At 42.3% G+C, this 20,755-nt stretch overlaps 1 protein-coding gene across 7 annotated transcripts in view; it reads left to right on the top strand.

Annotated features, from left to right (window-relative positions):
- Nucleotides 1-20,755, top strand: part of ICE1 (interactor of little elongation complex ELL subunit 1) — a 304,724-nt gene that overhangs the window by 29,489 nt on the left and 254,480 nt on the right. For 5 of the 7 annotated variants that reach the window (XR_016313265.1, XM_089681038.1, XM_089681033.1 and 2 more), the window contains exons 2-4: nucleotides 4,534-4,642; nucleotides 6,474-6,612; nucleotides 19,453-19,511. Coding sequence is in view for 6 of the 7 variants with exons in the window: in XM_089681038.1 (XP_089537164.1) it covers nucleotides 6,526-6,612; nucleotides 19,453-19,511 (146 nt within the window). In the remaining variant the exon portion in view is untranslated. The remainder of the gene's footprint in view (nucleotides 1-4,533; nucleotides 4,643-6,473; nucleotides 6,613-19,452; nucleotides 19,512-20,755) is intronic. The other 2 variants (XM_089681034.1, XM_089681035.1) reach the window with 2 other exon arrangements.

Raw genomic sequence — 20,755 nt, forward strand, 5'->3', positions numbered from 1 at the left:
ACTGAGAAGTAACCTCACACATGAATAGCCTAAGTATGTGTTACTGTTGGCATGACACAGGACTGATGGTGGCTCTCACCTTTACTTCTTCGGACAAGGTTTTTCCCAGATGCCCCTAACAATTGGAAAGGGGATTCATCAGAGAAAATTACTTTACTCCAATCCTCAGCAGTCCAATCCCTGTACCTTTTGCAGAATATCAGTCTGTCTCAGATGTTTTCCTGGAGAGAAGTGGCTTCTTTGCTGCCCTTCTTGATACCAGACCATCCTCAAAGTCTTCGCCTCACTGTGCGTGCAGATACACTCATGCCTGCCTACTACTATTCCTCAGCAAGCTCTGAACTGGTCATGCCCCGATCCCGCAGCTGAATCAATTTTAGGAGATGGTCCTGGCAGTTGCTGGACTTTCTTGGGCGCCCTGAAACCTTCTTCACAACAATTGAACCTCTTGAAATTCTTAAAAAGATGAAGGAACGAAACCAGCGCTCCAGTCTTCATACAACCAAGGTGATGCCAAAATGCCAACTGAAGAGGTGCTGCCCTTTTAAGATCGAGGAATCTGACCACTAGTGGAAAAGAACAAACAAGGGCGTACTCTCATCGTGCATTACCGTGGTATAACACGTATTTAATAAATGAAAAGAGGATATATACTAGCTAGCTCTGAGGAAGGGGGTTTAGCTCCCGAAATACATTAGCCTATCTGCACCATTAGACACAGATATATTGCGACTGTCCTTGTGGACCACTTTTACTGCCTTTTATCACGTTGGTTTGTGAGTATATATCCTCTTTTCATTTATTAAATACGTGTTATACCACGGTAATGCACGATGAGAGTGCGCCCTTGTTTGTTCTTTTCCACTCTTGAAATTCTTGATGATCTGATAAATGGTTGATTTAGGTTGCAATCTTAGTAGCAGCAATATAGTAGCAATATCCTTGCCTGTGAATCCCTTTTTGTGCAAAGCAATGATGACTTCATGCGTTTCCTTGCAGGTAAACTTAAAATTTAAAGTTACATTTTGGTCTCATCTGACCAGAGCACCTTCTTCCACATGTTTGCTGTGTCCCCCACATGGCTTCTCGCAAACTGCAAACAGGACTTCTTTCTTTCAACAATGGTTTTCTTCTTGCCACTCTTCCATAAAGGACAGATTTGTGGTCCTGTTGACAGACTCTCCCACCTGAGCTATTGATCTCTGCAGCTTCTTCAGAGTTACCATGGGCCTATTGTCTGCTTCTCTGATTAATGCTCTTCTTGCCCGGCCTGTCAGTTTACGTGGACAGACATTTCTTGGTAGGTTTGCAGTTTTGCCATGCTCTTTCTATTTTTGGATGATGGATTGAACAGTGCTCCATGAGATGTTCAAAGATTGGGATTTTTTTATATAGTCTAAGGCTGCTTTAAACTACTCCACAACTTTATCCCTGACCTGTCTGGTGTGTTCCTTGGCTTTCATGTTTTTTTGTTCACTAATTTTCTCTAACAAACCTCTGAGGGCTTCACAGAACAGCTGTATTTATACTGAGATTAAATTATACACAGGTGGAATCTATTTACTAATTAGGTGACTTGTGAAGGCAATTGGTTCCACTAGATTTTAGTTAGAGGTATCAGAGTAAAGGGGGCTGAATACAAATGCATGCCACACTTTTCAGAAATTTATTTGGAAAAAACTTTGAAAACCAATTATCATTTTCCTTCCACTTTGCAATTATGTACCACTTTGTGTTTTGGTCTATCACATAAAATCCCAATAAAATACATTTACGTTTTTGGTTGTAACATGACAAAACGTGGAAAATTTCAAGGGCTGTGAATACCTTTTCAAGGCACTGTAGATCTTGGTATAGAGTGATAGTCCCCATTTAAGGTTATTTAATTTGCTTTGTCTCCACCTTGTCTAGTATCTCTTCTTTCAAAGGGAAACTCTGTCGACAGCAAACTATGTCCCTGGGGAGCAGACTCTGGGCCCCTTGCCCTCAGTGCTCTATAGGCCCACTTAAATTCTATCTCAAAGTCTAGTGGTTTCTCAAGGATTTTGTTAAAGACCTTTTTGGAGCACATGTGATATTTGTTCAGATGACAGTCTCAGGGATACCCCTCACTTGTATATTATTTCTCCTGCCTCTAATATCCAGGTCCTCTGTGAGTCTGTCCATCTCGATGAAATGCTTGGTATAGGAGTCAGTGACTTGTTTCAGTCTCTAGATTGCTCTTTCTCACCTTTAACATAATTTTCCACTGAGGTAATTTGTTCTGAGAGTACCAAAATGTTTGCTTTTAGGTCAGTGATTGCTGCTGACAGGGTGCTTTTATTATCAGTCTTATCAGAGAAATTTTAAAGGCTGCTCAGTGTGATTATATTTTCTCACCACATCTTCCCAAGCCATCTGTGAATCCTCGCTGAGATCCTCATTCTGTCTGGCTGGCACCATCTTGCCAAGAGCCATGCTGTTCCTGGCCGAGGACTGAGCTCTGAATATGTCTGTGATGTCTCTGGCTGAGGAATACATGACAGGTCGGCAGGAGCAAGATTGCGGTGTGTCCCGTAAGTTTCCCCATGCTGTGACTCACAGGGAGGTGGGGAGAAGGGCTGGATGTCATCGGGATCATGGTGCTCCCTCATTGTGTGGCCATCTTTGCTGATCTTCAAGCCATGCCCCCATTTTTTAACCAGTTCCCACCCGGCCAACAGCAAAATGATGGCCGAGCGATGCGTTAATCGATCCAGGTGGACGTCGTATGACGTTCTTCCGGATTGCCGCCTCGTGTGCGCCCACGGGGTTGTGCTGTGGTGAGATCTGTTACCGGCTGTGTCCATCACATAATTGCAAACAATGAATGGCTTTCTTCAATGCCATCCATTGTATGCAATTGTGTTGCTAGCGGTGATTGGTCACTGTGATCACATGGTACAGACTGAGCCAATCACAGCCCATCTGTGTCATGTGATTAGCTGTGGCCAATCACAGCTAATCGCAACAAAAAACACTGAAAGAATCAATTTCGTTCAGTTAAATGCTTGTCTAGAGCAGTGAAATTCACTGCTGTAGGCAATTTATAATGTGCAAAAAAAAAACCAAAAATACTGATTACTTCCCCAGAGCAGTACAATGTTTCTGGTAACATTTATATTACTCTGGTCAGTGTTTTATAAAAAAAAAAAGTAATTTAAAAAAAAAAAAAAAAAAAAAATATATATATATATATATATTTTTTTTTATACTGTCACCAGTGTCCCCGATCACCGCCACACTTGTTATATGATGATGCTGTACTGCATTGGTGACAGTATGGGGAAAATTAATGTTTTTTTCATTTGTATATTTTTCCAAAAAATTATGCTGAAAAATTACAACTTTAAAGAACTCCCCATGCATCTTACTAAATACAGCAGACTGTCTACTTTACAAAAATGGGTAATTTTGGGGAGATCTATACTGCCCTGACATTTTTGGGCCTCAAGAAATGAGGCCATCAGTACATCAGGATTGAGTAATTTTCAGATATACACCATAGTTTGTCAACTCTATAACTTTCCTACAGACTAAATAATATACACTAATTTGGGCTATTTTCACCAAAGAAATGTAGCCGTATACATTTCAGCCTAAATTTATGAAGAATAATTTTTTATTTACAAAATGTTATAAAAGAAACGAAGACAAAAAGTGTTGTGTTTTTTTTTTTTTTCTCTTTTTGTCTCTTTATTTTCATTTATTTACAAAAAATAAAAAGCCCAGGGGCGATTAAATGCCACCAAAAGAAAGCTATAGTTATGTGAACAAATGATAAAAATTTAGTTTGGGTACAATGTTGCATGACCGCACAATTGTCATGCATACTGTGAGAGCGCTGAAAATTTGGCCGGGGCAGGAAGGAGATAAAACTGCCTGGTATTTAAGTGGTTAATAACAGAAAGTAGAACATATTTTGTTTTTTTTCAAATATTTTTTTGTTAATATTGCAAAAAATTAAAAAAAAAACAGTGGTGATCAAATGCAACCAAAAGAAAGCTCCATTTTTGTGTAAAAGAATATAACTTTAATTTGGGTACAGCGTTGCATGACTGCGCAATTACCAGTTAAAGTAGCGCAGTGCCAAAATAGCAAAAAATGCCCTAGTCAGGAAGGGGGTGAAACCTTCTGGAGGTCAAGTGGTTAAAGGCAGAGACTATTACTGCACCACATAACAGTGCCCTTTTACATCCCCAGTTCCTGGCCAAGAGTTGCTACAGAGAACTTTATGGGAGCAAATTATTCTATTCGTTCCCTCAGATGGTAGTGATTTTTCTGGCTGGATAACCAGTTTTAGTATTGTGCTGTGGGCATGTTTCAACTCATGATCCGTCAACATAAGCCACAGCATGTTAGAAAACATACTATAGAGGTTTCAGAGACTGGTATATGTTAGAAATGTTACTTTTTTAATTCTTTTATGCAGGGTGGATTTGATTTAAATCACTAGTGAAAAGGCTCGATTTAAATCATAATTTTTAAACAGCAACTGTCATCTCTGTCCTGCAGCGGCTGTTCTTCTGACCCACTGTTGACTCATCGACAATCCCAGTCACTTTATTGGGACGGCTGGTGATGCGGCAGTGACACAACAAAGTGAGGGACGTGGCGGCAGCAGGTGAGTGGATGCCCGCTAACAGGCGCTGCCATGATGGATCTAAAATTACAGGTGCTTTTTAAATGTAAGGAATCCGAATCATTCTTGCTGGTAGTTTAGAATCTTTAATATTTGCAGCCAAATAAAGGTTTCCTTTTAGAATATTTTTTAGTAAAACAGTGATATCAGAACCGATTTTAGGTTAATAAGTTAGTCACACATAGTTGAAGAACTGCTCAAATTCTTTTATTTCATGTCTTTTCTCATGTTTACTGTGGAATTATGTAAATGCATCAATGCAGTGTATGTTATCTCGCAGAGCTTGGATTCATTGAATGAGTTTACAAAAATGTAAATATTGCAGAATATACAGCCTCATGCTACATAACTAAGCTCCATTTCATGCTGAATAAACTAAATTATTAATGTATCTTAAATAAAAAAACTATCTTTAGATAATTTTTACTCCAAAGGCATTTTATTAAAATAAATTTGCTAAAAAAAAAAAATCAGAAAATAAATAAATTAGGAGATGTCCCTCCGGCGGAATTTTTTCGTTACCTTCAATTGCGGTATTGGCTGACCTCACTGTGGGGTACTTCCGCTTTCCTGTACCAGAAATCTGCCTTTGAACTGCTTTGCCAACAGCGTCCAGGCGGCCCGGGCCTTCTTTTCCTTCTTTATGCAGCTTTGAACAGACGCTTGACGAATACTTCTATCTCATATGTCGTGGGAGCGCGACCTGGGGGCAGTCGTGGATTTGGAGGATGAGGAAGAGGGCCTGGTCCCTTATAGCTAAATGTTCATTTAATACGACCACGCTGGAGGCAGCATACAAAGTATTGTTTCGTTGGTATTGGGTTTGGGCCAGGCAAACCTTAGCTGCAGTGATCGATGCTTTCTGGGTTGTGGCCATCGTGGTGATGTATTGCATATCTGGTGGTCATGCCCGAGACTGTTTAATTTTTGGTCTCGTGTGTTTGGCCTCCTTTTCACCTTGTTCCTTCTCTCCATTCGCAGGGATGCTAGGTATGCTTTGCTTCATTGTCCCATACCGGGCTCCTTGGCTCACCATTAAAAATTGGCTTCCTATTTGTTTTTGTTGGCCAGTAGAACAATTGCTCAGGCCTAGAAGAGCCCGTTTATCCCTCTTCAGGGGGTGGAGGACCGTATGACCACTATGATGCTCAATGAACATGTCGAGTATCTGCAACAACTCCCAATGGAAATTCTTGAAAATATGGGAGCTGTGGTTGCAATATGCCTTTATTTCGCTCCCCCCGGCTAGTCTGGGGTTGTGATGTTGCTCGGTATTGGCGTTCTTGGACCCCTGCTCTTGGTCTTGTTATCTTTTTCCTTTTGTACTCCTCTTTTCTTTTTCTGTTTGTTTTTGGGGTGGCAGTGGATAGCTGCCTTTATTTTGAGTTATTGTCTGTGTTCTGCTAATATTTTTGTAATTTATGTGCCATTAATAGCCCCTGTGTGGATGCATCTTTTGCTCTGTTGGTGTTAGAGCACTGTTTTTTCTAATTTTGTTTTTTATGTGCAATTGATAGCCCCCGCGTGGGCGTGTTTTGCTGCTCCTGTCTTAAACTGTTTATAAATTAATAAAAATATTGAAATACAAAAGGCAAAAAAAAACACAAATTTTTATCTACCCTGCTTTTTTGCATGGTATTTTTATTCCACCCTGGCATTGTTTTTATGTTACAGAGGTCCACAATAGTAAGCATTCTTCAGAACCATCATGAATGAAGCTAGATAAACTAAATCTGTAGGTACTTTATTTGAAGAAAAAGTGCATGGCATGCTTTTACATGTAGTTTAACGTATTTGTTTTTCTTATTTTCAGATTTAAATCCCATTTTCCAAGCTGATAAGGCCACTTTATTAGTTCATGCACCATGATGCCTGGGGAGAATCACTCAAAGGTTGCAGGAATTGCATCAGAAGCTGCAGGATCTTGTCAGAACTGTACATCTTTACAGCAGGTATTAATTAAACTGCATTCGCGCAACCTACTTTTTTAGGTCAATCACCTAACATTGATATGGATATTGAGGCTAAATGAACTTGAATCTTGATTTCCAGCAGGTGATTACCAATTAGAAGTATAAAGATCAGTTTGTATATTCACAGCTTTACTCTCTGTTTCACAGCCTACTTAGAAACAACTAAACAAAATATAATAATTGTTTAAATTATTATTAAAATATAATAAGTGTTTCAGATTTTTTTGTTATAGTGTTATATTTGCCATATTCATCCTTCATTTTAGTCAATGATATTATTATTTGTACAACCTTCACTGACTTTGTAATGTGCTTGTGTTTTTTTTTTTGTTTGTTTTTTTTTTTTTCTTCAATGTTTATCCTGGGACCTATTTACTGAGCTAGACCAAGTATACAAAGGGGGAAACTGAAATTTTTACCTACATTGTCCCAAAACAGTGACTCACTAGTGAAGTTGGATGATGAGTTTGACCTGTTTGAAACTAGCAATTTTTAACATGACATTTATGGTTGAATATAGTTTTATTTAGATTTTACAAACAGAGAAAAAAAACAGAAAAAACCAGTAGGCCCTGAGGTACCAGGGATAACAATGGACGAAAGGAACAGGTCATAAAATGTCATGGATCAGTAAAATGTAACCAGTGTGAAAAACATAGATGCTTGAAAGTAGGACCAGTATTGTGTATAAGTATTATACATAGGGGTGTACTTAACATATTTAAATGGTAGTGCCCATATTCTGAGCTTAAAGTGATTTGTAAACCCTCACCTTGTAAAACAACCCATTTAGTTTAAAATAGAAATGAAAGTGATTACATACCCTCTGCTGTCATAGGTATAAGAGCTGTGGGGGGGAAGCAGCAGTACACTGAGTGAAAGGCTGTTCCGGGGGGGAGGGAGTTGAGCTGCCAGTGCCAAGTTTGATCATTGGAGGAGAGCAGACTGAGCACATTAAGCAGAAGAACAACATGGTCAGTTTTTTAGCTGTGCTCGGTTATATTAGGAAAGCAGAGGGACTGGCAGGAACACCACGGATTTCACATAAAGCAATAGAAAGAAAACAGAATGCTATTGCTGTTGATCACTAGTGCAATGCTTTTCAGGCTCCAAAAAAAAGCAATTTTTTTTTTCTAACTTAAGGTTCACTTTTCCTTTAATTGCCTCCTGTTTCTTACTTTTTGCTGGTTTGTCATAAAATTTTGTAAATCTTTCTTTATACATTTGGGGGAAAATTTTTTATTTTGCTACATTTCTTTTTCTTTGGTGAAAAAAGTACATGGGGTTGCACCGATAGCGGATATTTATCGACGGGTACAAATTCCAATACTTTCAGTCAAATACTTGCTGATATCAAGTACCGATACCTTTTGCGGTGTAATTTGAGCCCAAAATTAATAGGCTCAAATTGCACTGCAAAGAATTGCATGCAATTTGAACAGGAATGCGGTTTCCCGCACTACTTCTGTGTGAACCCAAACTGAAGTCACTATGACAAGCCTGGGTTCACAAAGGAGCGGTGTGGGAAACCACATACATTTCGAAAAGGAATTGCACTGCATTCCTGTTCAAATTGCATGCAATTCTTTGCAGTGCAGTTTGAGCCTATTCATTTTGTTTGGGCTCAAATTGCACCACAAAAGGTATCGGTACTCGATATCAGTGAGTATGAATACTTGTGAAAATAATTGCTATCGGTGCAACCCTAACAGTACATATTTGAAAATCGATCAGTCATAATTTACTGACTGTTTATTCTCATTTCTTGAGGCCCTAAAATGCCAGGATAGTAGAAATACCTCCAAAATGATCCCTTTTTGGAAAGTAGACAGTCCAATGTATGCAAAATGACATAGAGACAAACTGTCACACAAAATAACAGAACTAAAAATAGAAAAAAAATGCACTAAGCCTACAAGTTTTCTTTATGTGGATATATCACCTGTACACCGCTATCATACTTGCCAAACTAATAGATTTCCCACAAGTAGCAATAAGTACAACATTCTCAACAAAGGGTAATAGACAGGCCCATTGCATCTACCCAACTAGACATTATTGCAGCAAACTTGTGTGTAGAGCATTGTAAGAGAGGTACGTATGTTTCTCAATATAAATATATTTATAAACTTCAGAAATCCACTCATCTTCTGATGGTGGAGTGGAGGAATACCCATCATGAAGCAATCTGTTTACATGCAATAAAACGAGATGTGAAAACTGCATTTTAACAAGTTTTCTTACATTCCACATACAAAAATGTACAATTACATTCCAAAACACATATGCTCCCGAGTATGGGAATACCACATATGCGAGTCGTTTTTGCAGCCTGGACTTATAAAGGTGCCCAAAATCCAAGGAGCTCCTTTTGGGCTTTCAGGGAGCATAAATTGCATGTCTAATTTCCTAACTATCCATCTTATTTTTTGAGTCCTTGAAGTGCCAGGGCAGTGGAAACATCCACAAAATGACCACATTTTGGAAAGCAAACACTCAGAAACTTTAGAAATATTTTCTAAAAGTCATGTCTTTTGAAGATGTCGTCAGTTTTTTTTGGACGCAAGTTTTGGAAAATTCGGACTGAAAATGAAAAAGGTATTTTTTGCACAAATATGTTAATTAGTAAAATATTTTTAACACAGTATAGGCATACTTAGAATTACGCTTTAAAAGGTATTCTGCTACTCCTTCCAAGTATGGTGATACTACATATGTGAGACTTCATAGCCTAACCACATAGAGATGCCCAAAATCCAAGCAACACCTCCAGGTGTTCTAAGGGCATAAATTACACATCTAATTTCATGACTGACTATCACATTTTTGGGCACTGTGACCAGTGTGTTGGTGGACACAGACACTGACTGGATTCATTATTAGGGCTTGTTCACATGTGAGGTTGGCGGCGGTAAAACCTCACTGTTGTGCCTCAGTGTAGCCATCCCCTAACTGCTGCCCTTTTTAGCTGCGTAGGTGAGGGCTTGGGGTGTACAGATGCCCCGGCTTATGGTGGCACTTTAACTGGTGTAGTGGTGATTGGGGACACTGTGTGACTGGCTGCACTCGTCTAGTGACATTGTACTGCTGAGATGGTGATCAGAGACGATGGCTTGCTGCTCTGACATACAGAGGAAGATTTACTAAAACCAGAGTACTCAGAATCCGGTCAGATGTGCATAGTAGCCGATGAGCTTCTGACTTCAGCATAGTCAATTACGTTTTTACAATAAACCCTGGAAGCTGATTGGTTTCTCTGCAGAGTGCACCAGAATTTGCACGCTCCAATTTTAGTAAGTCTCTATCACAGCGTCACTGGAGCAGCAGCCAGTGTCTCTGATCAATAGACAGGTACAATGTCACCATTGTGATACTGCACTGATGTGATGCCAGTATGCTCAGGTGGGGGTGTTTTTTTTTTTTTTTAATTTGCTGTGGTCAGATGACAATCGCTGTGAGAGAAATGGCTGCAGCATTCAGCCTTTGTTTACAAGTGTGATTGCTGTGATTGGTTACAGTAATCACACGGTACAGGGCCAGTTTCATTGGCCATGTACCCTGATCTGTGATTTGCTGTGTCCAAGGGCGTCACCACATTCTCTAAAAGCCGAGCACAAGCAGCCTACACAGGAGGACGCATGTATACACCCTCCTGCAATCTTGGAAGCTCCCACCCAGGCTGTTGATGCACATAAACTTGGCGGGAAGCTGTTAAAATTGGTACCCATCCCATACCCAAATCCAGATTCTTTTCAGCCTGTTTTTATAGTCACTAAAATTAAAGAAGTACACTGCTCAAAGAAATTAAAGGAACAGTTTTTAATCAGAGTATAGCATCAAGTCAATTAAACTCCTGGGATATTAATATGGCCAGTTAATTAGCAGGGGGTTGTTAATCTGTTTCAGCTGCTTTCGTGTTAATGAAATTAACAGATGCACTAGATGGGTAACAATGAGACAAGCCTCAAGCCAGGAATGGTTTTACGGGGGGGGGGGGGGGGGGGCACTGAAATGTTTTTCCCTACTCATCTTTTTTCACTGTTTTTCATTGGTTTTGCATTTGGCTAGGGTCATTGTGACTACAGGTAGGAGAGCTGGACAGGGCCATAGAAGGTCCTTAACCCATCAGCAGGACTGGTATCTGCTTATTTGTGCAAGGAGGAATAGGATGAGCACTGCCAGAGCCCTACAAAATGACCTCCAGCAGGCTACTGGTGCAAATGTCTCTGACCAAACAATCAGAAACAGACTTCATGAGGGTGGCTTGAGGGCCCGACATCCTCTAGTGGGCCCTGTGCTCACTGCCTGGCACCATAGAGCTCGATTAGCATTTGCCATTGAACACTAGAATAAACTGGCACCCTGTGCTTTTCACAGATGAGAGCAGGTTCACCCTGAGCACATGTGACAGACGTGAAAGGGTCTGGAGAAGCCATGGAGAACGTTCTGCTGCCTGTAACATCATTCAGCATGACCATTTTGGTGGTGAGTCAGTGATGGTCTGGGGAGGCATATCCATAGAGGGATGCACAGACCTCTACAGGCTAAACAATGGCACCCTGACTGCCATTAGGTATCAGGATGAAATCCTTGTACCCACTGGTGCAGTGGGTCCTGGGTTCCTCACAGTGCCCGGCCTCATGTGGCGAGAGTATGCAGGCAGTTCCAGGAGGATGAAGGAATTGATACAATTGAATGGCCTCCTCTGGGATGTCATGTTTCGTTCCATCTGATGCCGCCAGGTTGCACCTCAGACTATTCAGTAGCTCAGTGATGCTCTGGTCCAGATCTGGCAGGAAATACCCCAGGACACCATTCGTTGTCTCATTGGGAGCATGCCTCGACCGTTGTCAGGCATGCATACAAAGACATGGGGGCCATACAAACTACTGAGTACCATTTGAGTTGCTGAAATGAACAATTGAGTACTGTCCGTGATACTTTTTATATTTGCACTAACATACAATTTTGAGGACAAGCTTTCGGGGAATGTCCCCTTCTTCAGGTCTAAGCAGTACTGAAACAAAGACTTAGCAGAATGTTGGAAGAGATGTAGGGGATAGGAAAAAAAAAAAGCAGAGATAAGATACAGCAAAAGCAAAGTTTGGTGGGGGGGGGGGGGGGGAAGACAACACTAGCAGAGGCAGTCATGCTTGAGCTCAATGTTTTAGTTCTTAAAGGAAATTTCAAATCCGTTCAGGAAAGAAAAACTTTTGATCTAAGAATGATAATTCTATTTGACACAAGAGATAATGGCCTGAATTTGGACATGGGATTCCTCAATCATTATCCAACAGTTTTATGACTATCAGCTCAAGCATGACTGCCTCTGCTAGTGTTGTCTCCCCCCAGACTTTGCTTTTGCTGTGTCTTATTTCTGCTTTTTTTTTTTTTTTTTTTTTTTTTTTTTCCCATCCCCTACATCTCTTCCAACATTCTGCTAAATCTTTGTTTCAGTACTGCTTAGACCTGAAGAAGGGGACATTCCCCGAAAGCTTGTCCTCAAAATTGTATGTTAGTGCAAACAAAAAAAGTATCACGGACAGTACAATTGTTCCTGTCGCAAATGCACTAATAGGGCTACAATCACCTTGAGTTGCTGAAATGAAATTCCAGCAAAATGGACTAGCCTGCTGCATCATTTTTTTTTTCTTTCATTTTCAGGGTATCTTTGAATTCAGTCCTCTGTAGGTTGATAATTTTCATTTCCATCAAATGATGGGGCATCCTTACATTCCTAACACATTACCCAGTCCATTTGTTTTCTGTAATGGTGTGTATCCTATGTCCTGTAGGCTGCTGCTTCATGCAAAAATCTTTCCCTCGTGCTAGCATTATGTTCTGTGAACAGAGGATCACCGATGAATGACAGGATTTCTCTTGCCCATATGGGTGTACCCCTGAGGACATGCATGCACACTAAAAACAAGTTGGGTGGAGTCTACGTGCTGACGTCACGCCGCCGTGTTTGTGACTCGTGGCGGTGGCCATCTTGGTATGAGAATTCACCCACGCTTGTTTTTCTTCATGTAAAATGTTTTTTTTATTCATTTTAATAAAATTACTACACTATATATCGCTTTCTGGGCTCCTTGTGGTGAGCTTCTCTCCTAGGATGTCTTTTTCGCTATAGATTCTGAGCATTGCATCTGAGTGATCAACGATTACTGCTACTATACCAGTAGCATTCTGGTGAGTGCATAGTGGTGCCGGAATGTTCACTGGAGCCTCCAACACTGTTTCGAACTGGCCACGTTGCTCTTGTGTCTTGCAGTGTCACTGGAGATGACCAGAGACTGCGGACACAGTGCAGGAGATGACCAGAGACTGCGGACACAGTGCAGGAGATGACCAGAGACTGCGGACACAGTGCAGGGGATGACCAGAGACTGCGGACACAGTGCAGGGGATGACCAGAGACTGCGGACACAGTGCAGGGGATGACCAGAGACTGCGGACACAGTGCAGGGGATGACCAGAGACTGCGGACACAGTGCAGGGGATGACCAGAGACTGCGGACACAGTGCAGGGGATGACCAGAGACTGCGGACACAGTGCAGGGGATGACCAGAGACTGCGGACACAGTGCAGGGGATGACCAGAGACTGCGGACACAGTGCAGGGGATGACCAGAGACTGCGGACACAGTGCAGGGGATGACCAGACTGCGGACACAGTGCAGGGGATGACCAGAGACTGCGGACACAGTGCAGGGGATGACCAGAGACTGCGGACACAGTGCAGGGGATGACCAGAGACTGCGGACACAGTGCAGGGGATGACCAGAGACTGCGGACACAGTGCAGGGGATGACCAGAGACTGTGGACACAGTGCAGGGGATGACCAGAGACTGTGGACACAGTGCAGGGGATGACCAGAGACTGCGGACACAGTGCAGGGGATGACCAGAGACTGCGGACACAGCGCAGGGGATGACCAGAGACTGCGGACACAGCGCAGGGGATGACCAGAGACTGCGGACACAGCGCAGGGGATGACCAGAGACTGCGGACACAGCGCAGGGGATGACCAGAGACTGCGGACAGCGCAGGGGATGACCAGAGACTGCGGACAGCGCAGGGGATGACCAGAGACTGCGGACAGCGCAGGGGATGACCAGAGACTGCGGACAGCGCAGGGGATGACCAGAGACTGCGGACAGCGCAGGGGATGACCAGAGACTGCGGACAGCGCAGGGGATGACCAGAGACTGCGGACAGCGCAGGGGATGACCAGAGACTGCGGACAGCGCAGGGGATGACCAGAGACTGCGGACAGCGCAGGGGATGACCAGAGACTGCGGACAGCGCAGGGGATGACCAGAGACTGCGGACAGCGCAGGGGATGACCAGAGACTGCGGACAGCGCAGGGGATGGACAGAGACTGCGGACAGCGCAGGGGATGGACAGAGACTGCGGACAGCGCAGGGGATGGACAGAGACTGCGGACAGCGCAGGGGATGGACAGAGACTGCGGACAGCGCAGGGGATGGACAGAGACTGCGGACAGCGCAGGGGATGGACAGAGACTGCGGACAGCGCAGGGGATGGACAGAGACTGCGGACAGCGCAGGGGATGGACAGAGACTGCGGACAGCGCAGGGGATGGACAGAGACTGCGGACAGCGCAGGGGATGGACAGAGACTGCGGACAGCGCAGGGGATGGACAGAGACTGCGGACAGCGCAGGGGATGGACAGAGACTGCGGACAGCGCCGGGGATGGACAGAGACTGCGGACAGCGCAGGGGATGGACAGAGACTGCGGACAGCGCAGGGGATGGACAGAGACTGCGGACAGCGCAGGGGATGGACAGAGACTGCTGACCTTTGTGGAGGGAGGGGGAGCGGGTACCTAAATTTGACAGGTACCCGCTCCCACTTCCACGGAGTTGTCCTTCCCTCTTCTTCCCAGGCCGGCTTCTGTGACAGCCGGGTGCCCACTGCGCATGTGCGAGAAGCGCTGCGCTTTGTGAATGGCCCGGCGCTTTCTGGGACCTGTCATGTGTCCCAGAAGACACCGGATCATTCACAAAGCGCAGCACATGCGCAGTGGGCACCCGGCTGTCACAGAAGCAAGCGTGGGAAGAGTGTGCAGCGCTGGAGCGAGGAAGGCCCTGCAGGAGAGAACAGCTGAGCGGCTGGCCCGGTATTCTGACATGGTGGCGGCAGAAATACTGGACCGGCCGCTTTTATATTCGCTCCATAAGACGCACTGACATTTTCCCCCCTTTTTTGGGGGGAAAAAAGTGCGTCTTATGGAGCGAAAAATACGGTAATATTTATTTGATGCTTTATAATATTCATCGTATATTTTTTTAGCGCTGCACTTTATACATATATGTTACTGTTAGATTTGCTGTCACTATCTCTTAGGCTAGCTGCTTTGTTGCTTCTTACAGCGCTCTCCCTATACTATTTTGGTATTTTATATTTGTCTGTTTTATAGTCACTAAGTTGAGAAGAATTAGTACTATCTGAAAAAGATTCTGTTGTATTTCTAATATATAATGAAGAATAATCCATAAAAGGTTGAAGCTATTTGCTCTGTAGCGTGTACAAGACCCTGCTTTGGGCATCTCATCATTGATATAAACCTTTTTAAGAATATTTTTTTGAAATTGTACCTGCTAGGGCCCTACTACTTCTATTGACATATTCATAAAAGACATGTTGCACCCATTCTCTATGCTTTAAATATGCTTGATCAATTAATGCATGCAACTTATGCTTATTTTTATTTTATAAAGCATGTATTTTTTTCAATCTTGAACCGTGAGAAATAAGAACTTCTCTTAAGACACATTTCAATGCTTCCCACTTTATACTAGTCGACATGGTATAATCTACATGGTCTATAGAGAAGTTTGCCAGTGTCTCCACAATAGCCTCCCTTTACAAGAGGATCTTTCAGTAGATTCTCATTCAATTTCCATGTTGGGTGCATTTTACATGTATTAGAAATTTTCACTAAAAAATGTAGTGGGAAATGGTCTGACCACAGTTGGGTACCTATTTGAGATCCTGGATACCTATCTAATAATTGGAGATTAAAAAAATAATTGATCCTACTATATGTATTATAAGTGGCTGAACAGCATATATAATCTTTCTCAGATGGATGCAAAATACGCCAGACGTCTATCAACTGTAACGAGTAGAACATTTGCTTCAGCCTCTTAAGACGATATCTAGATACACGAGACTTTCCTGTTGACGTATCTAACAATGGATCTAATGTTAAATTCGAGTCGCCTCCCAACACCACAACTCTTTCCTGAAAATCTCTTAATTTAGATAAGACAATTGTTACCAATGAGGCTTGTCCAGAGTTAGGCACATAAATATTAGCCAATGTAAATAATTGATGGAAGATCTTGCATTTAATAAACACATATTTACCCTCTGGATCAACAAGTTCCTGGACATCAGAAACCGGGATAGAGGAGTGTAAACCAATAGTAACCCCTCTTGATTTACTCTTTTGGATTATGGCTCATAAACCAAGACGAGTAGTATCTATGCATTCGAGGAACTGACGTAGATTTAAAATGGGTTTCCTGTAAAAATAGAATATGAATCCTTTGTTTATGCATATCATATATTATCTGAGCTAGCTTTTGTGGCGTATTCATACCTCTGACATTCAAAGAGCCAAATTTCCGTATCCTCCTTTGCATTTAATTTTGAACAAGAAGATGCTCTCCCCCACCACACATAAACAAAAGAAAGAAAAAGTAGATAACCTTCCCACAAGAAGCGGAGACACAGTAAGTACCGCCTGCGATCTCCATATCGCGGAGTACTCTGGAAGATCTGCGGCTCTGCAAAAAAAAAATGTCCAACCCATTGGGATATTAAAAAGAAAAAAAAAAAACCCAAGGTATAGCTTAGTAACTTCACACCCTCAAACCTTAGGGGTTACTACCAATGGGTAAAAAAAAAAAAAAAAAAAGAGCTCCCACTGTCCCCAGTCATATAAATCCTTATACAGTTCATGTGGTTATTGAGCCATCAGGTCTTGAGTATAAATCACCATAATTATACCAACCAACATTATAAACCACGAAGACCTGGAAGCTACATTGATTGTAATACCATGGTTTAAGCATTTTCAAAGTTCTTAAATCATCAACAACTAATATTAAATAATAAAAATTAAAAATCAAGACACCCCCCTCCCCGATCAGCGCTGGGGATATCTCTATCATACTATCTGTTATCATAAAGGTGGTGGCCGGAGAGGGAGAAGAGCGGAAGAGAGACAGGAAAAAAAAAATACATATTTTCACTTTGACTTCACAGCTCCACTTGGTTGTTTTAACGGGTGCTGAGTTGGAGCTCTTGTTGAAAGTGCCTTTTGCACTTTGGTTGAGCTACAGCATGGTTGACTGATCCTGGAATTCGATGTACCCGGTCAATTTATATATCATCCGTAGTTGATTTACCTAAAATCGTATTGAAAATCCCCCTTGTTAATGGCAAAAGTTCCTCTTTACCAATCTCTTCCGGGATTCCCAAATATTTTGTCTATTGCGGTCCTCTATATCATAAATATGTGACCAAAAAGCTTGTAATTGAGAGTGATGATGAGTAATAGTAGTCTGTAACTCTGACTGGCTGGTATTACTAATGGGATAATCTGCTCCACCACTTCCACTCATTCATGGAAGCTCTGCAACCTCCACTGAAGCTCAGCCATATCCCTTTTATGACTGTCCTCCGTTCAATGAAACATTGATTCTAAATCTTTTTTAGTAGGTAGCATACTTAAATATTTCTCAAAGCGAGCCTCCATAACATGGCATTCTTCCTCACTTCCCAAGTCAGAGCGTTCCCTATCTTTCTCCTGTACTTTCTGAGCATTAGTATGGCTGTGAGGTGAATGCTGGGATGGTGAAGTCTCATGCCCTTTATGACTACTCCTAATTGAATCCATACTGAGGTGGTGGCGAGGTGTACTATGTTCCCGTGCATTATGGAAAAAGTCTCCAATATCTGTCCTGGCTTCTGGAAGTTCACCACCAACTGCCTTCTGAGTCTTCATCTTACTGCTCTTACTCATCTTAATATATTGCTTAATAGTTGAGTTTAGCCGAATAACAAACTTAGTACAAAGCCACAAACAGGGAGAGCGAACAGAGTTCAACCTTTAATACACCAGCCCAGCCCCAAATGGATCTTCCAACTTTTCAGACTCTCAAATCCTAGGCAGCATCTAAGTCATATATCTGGCTTAATAAAAAAGCTCCATGCAACCTTGATGTAGTCTCACAGGAGAGAGCAGGGTGATAGTGTAATTGATAGTATAGTGGGACCATATAATTGCCTGCATCTGTCAGCAATCATACAACAGAGCGATATAGCAGCAACAGCAGCTGTTGTCAACAGTATAGCAGGGCAATTCGGCGTCAGCAGTAGTATAGGGGCAGTATAACAGGAGAGTCACCAATAGGGTAACAGCAGTAATATAGTAATGTAGCAGGGCAATGCAGCAGCGGCGGCAGTTGTCAACGGTACTAGTATAGCAAGGCAGTACAGCTGAAGCAGCAGCGGTAGCTATAGACAATGTCAGCAGCATCACCAAGGATATCAAACTAGCAGCTGCAATCTCAGAAGGGGGAGCAGGAAGAGCATGACATTGTTCAAATGTTCAACAGCTCAGTTAATTTGTCATGCAATCAGCCACACTCCTGTTATATTAGCAGCAGCTCAGCACAAAAATTTGGATTTAAAATAGACAATTGATAGGTGAAAAGCGGCTCTCTCTTCCTCCTCCTTCTCCAGTTCACTGCTCCCAGCACAATAGCTCCTCGGGACTCCACGTGATTCCTTACATCTCCCCACATCCTCCACCAGTCTCCAGAGGACCACAGGACACGAGGAACGGGAATCGGAGACAGGGCAGGACAGCGCCCAACCCCTGCAATCCTCCACAGAGCCCGGGGGGGGATTCGCCGGCACCAAACAAAGCACTACACGGCACTCCTAGCTGTAGAGACTGGGGACAGAGCAGGAGCTTCGGAAGGGGCGTCCTCGCACGTGCATCCTGCATCCTCCTGCAAAATATCTGTACTAGAATAAACCAACTGCGATGGTAACCCCTGAAAATAGAAAAATTATGCGTTCCCCACATCTTAGGACTGATGAGCTGAAATTTATTCCGTTTTTTTGTTTTTTGTTTTAGATCTGCTATAACTTTGATATCGCTTAATAGTTCATCCTGATATTTTGGTCCTTCGTCTCTAATAGAGCAGTTGCTGGGTACTGTAAGTCCCAAGTGTGACATTCAGTAGATATGGAAATTCCTTGCTTTGGCTTCTGATCTCAGTGTTCCAATTTTAAGAGAACAGTAGACATTTTTGTTTTTGGAGTCTGTTTCCTGGTCATCCTGTTGACCACAGTTATCACATCATCCAGTTTGTGCTCAGTCGCATGAATGTGTATATCTACCTTAGAAATCTCTTTAGTGAAATGTATAGTTTATTCTGCTGGTGTTGCTGTTGATGTCAGCATGCCCTTTAAAGCTGTCAAAGAGATTAGTATCTATCATGAAGGGGACAGATTTTTTTTTAATCAAATCTATGTATGAGTATGAGATTATATTTCTTGCTTTATTTTGTCAGAGCTGGAAAATACAAGGGCCAAGTAATCAGTTTAGCAAACTCCTGATCTGAAACTAAGCTACTGTATAGGTTTTTGTATTGTAGGTACAGTAATATGTCCTGTCTAAAACTGTACTGGCTCTAAAATTGTGCAATATTTTGTCTATTTTATACTGATTACTGATCAGCATGCTGTTTTCATTTTTATTTCAGAATTTGAATGAATATGTTGCAGCATTATTAACGCTCAAGCAAAAGATTATTGATTCAGAGTAAGTGAAAGTTCTGCTACTTTGAAAAATGTATTTCTTAGTTGTACAGTACATGATGCAGGCTATTTTTTCTTTAACCATTGGTTCCATGCAGTTACCTTCAGGTGATTGGACAATGAGGAAAAAAAAAAAGCTGCAAGGACATACTCTATACAAGTCCTCCCACTCGGAACTAGCTTCAGTTTTTTTGCTGTTGTTCTTGGGTGATGGACCTCTTGTCTCTACTGAAAGAAGCTTACTTCTACTATTTTAGCCACTGTGGTTTTTTCTCTGGTATTTGGATTGTCTGACTCCTAGGCTCCCCATTAGGGGGGACTGTACCTGGACTCTGCTTGGCTTAAGATGTAGAGACCTCTCTTAGGTTATGACTTCCTTGGAGGATCACCAATGAATGACAGGATCTCTCTCATGACAGGACAGTGGCAGCCATGGTCCCTCGGGTGTTTACCAGAACATTAGCGCCAGTGCTGGCTGCCTTATGCTTGAGAGGAATAATAGTTGTAGGGTATCTATGGAATCCCTTTCCATCACTCTTCAGATGCTGGAGGAGTCTAGGCATATGTTAAATCTTGGGAAGTCCTCGCTGATTATGTCACTAAACTTGGAATCACTTGGGATGATCTTGAATACCAAGAGCAAAGCGCCAGTGCTGTAAGTATCTCACATCCTAAGTTAAACAAAGTGGTTCATGCCAGCTCTGTCTTCACTACACAAACCAGGGGTAGAAAACTGGCATGCAGACTATCTCAACCCAAAAAATATGAATCGGGGAGAGTGGGCTCTTCACCCTGTATGCTATCAAGCATCGCCAACCACCATTTCTAGTTACAGCACATTCTATGAGGACAGTAAGTGCATCCTCAGCTTTCCCTATCAAATATTGGTTTCTCAGGATTGCAAGGTGGCCAGTTGGTTGTCAGTGTATACAGTCATCAAGTTTTACAAGGCCTGTATTGTTTTCTTTTAAGACAGCATATTTCTAAATTTTATTTTGACCGCTCCATTATGGCACTGCTTTAGGCCATCCCAGAAGTTGATGAAATAAACCAGAAACTGTGTCCCCCAATAGATGAAAGTTAATATAGTAATTTGTTTTTTTTGTACTCCCATAAAATTTTTTTGTTTAAATTTAGTGGAGGACAGAGCACCCACCCTCTGGCTTTGCTGCTGCCTTTGTTCTTCAGTGTAAAGGACTTTTGGATACCAGCAGGAGCTCCCCCCTGAGCTGACTTTAATGTTTTAGT

Source organism: Staurois parvus, unplaced genomic scaffold (assembly GCF_062004578.1).
Source record: "Staurois parvus isolate SC_StPar_1 unplaced genomic scaffold, SC_StPar_1.0 ptg000257l, whole genome shotgun sequence".
Classification (NCBI taxonomy): domain Eukaryota; kingdom Metazoa; phylum Chordata; class Amphibia; order Anura; family Ranidae; genus Staurois; species Staurois parvus.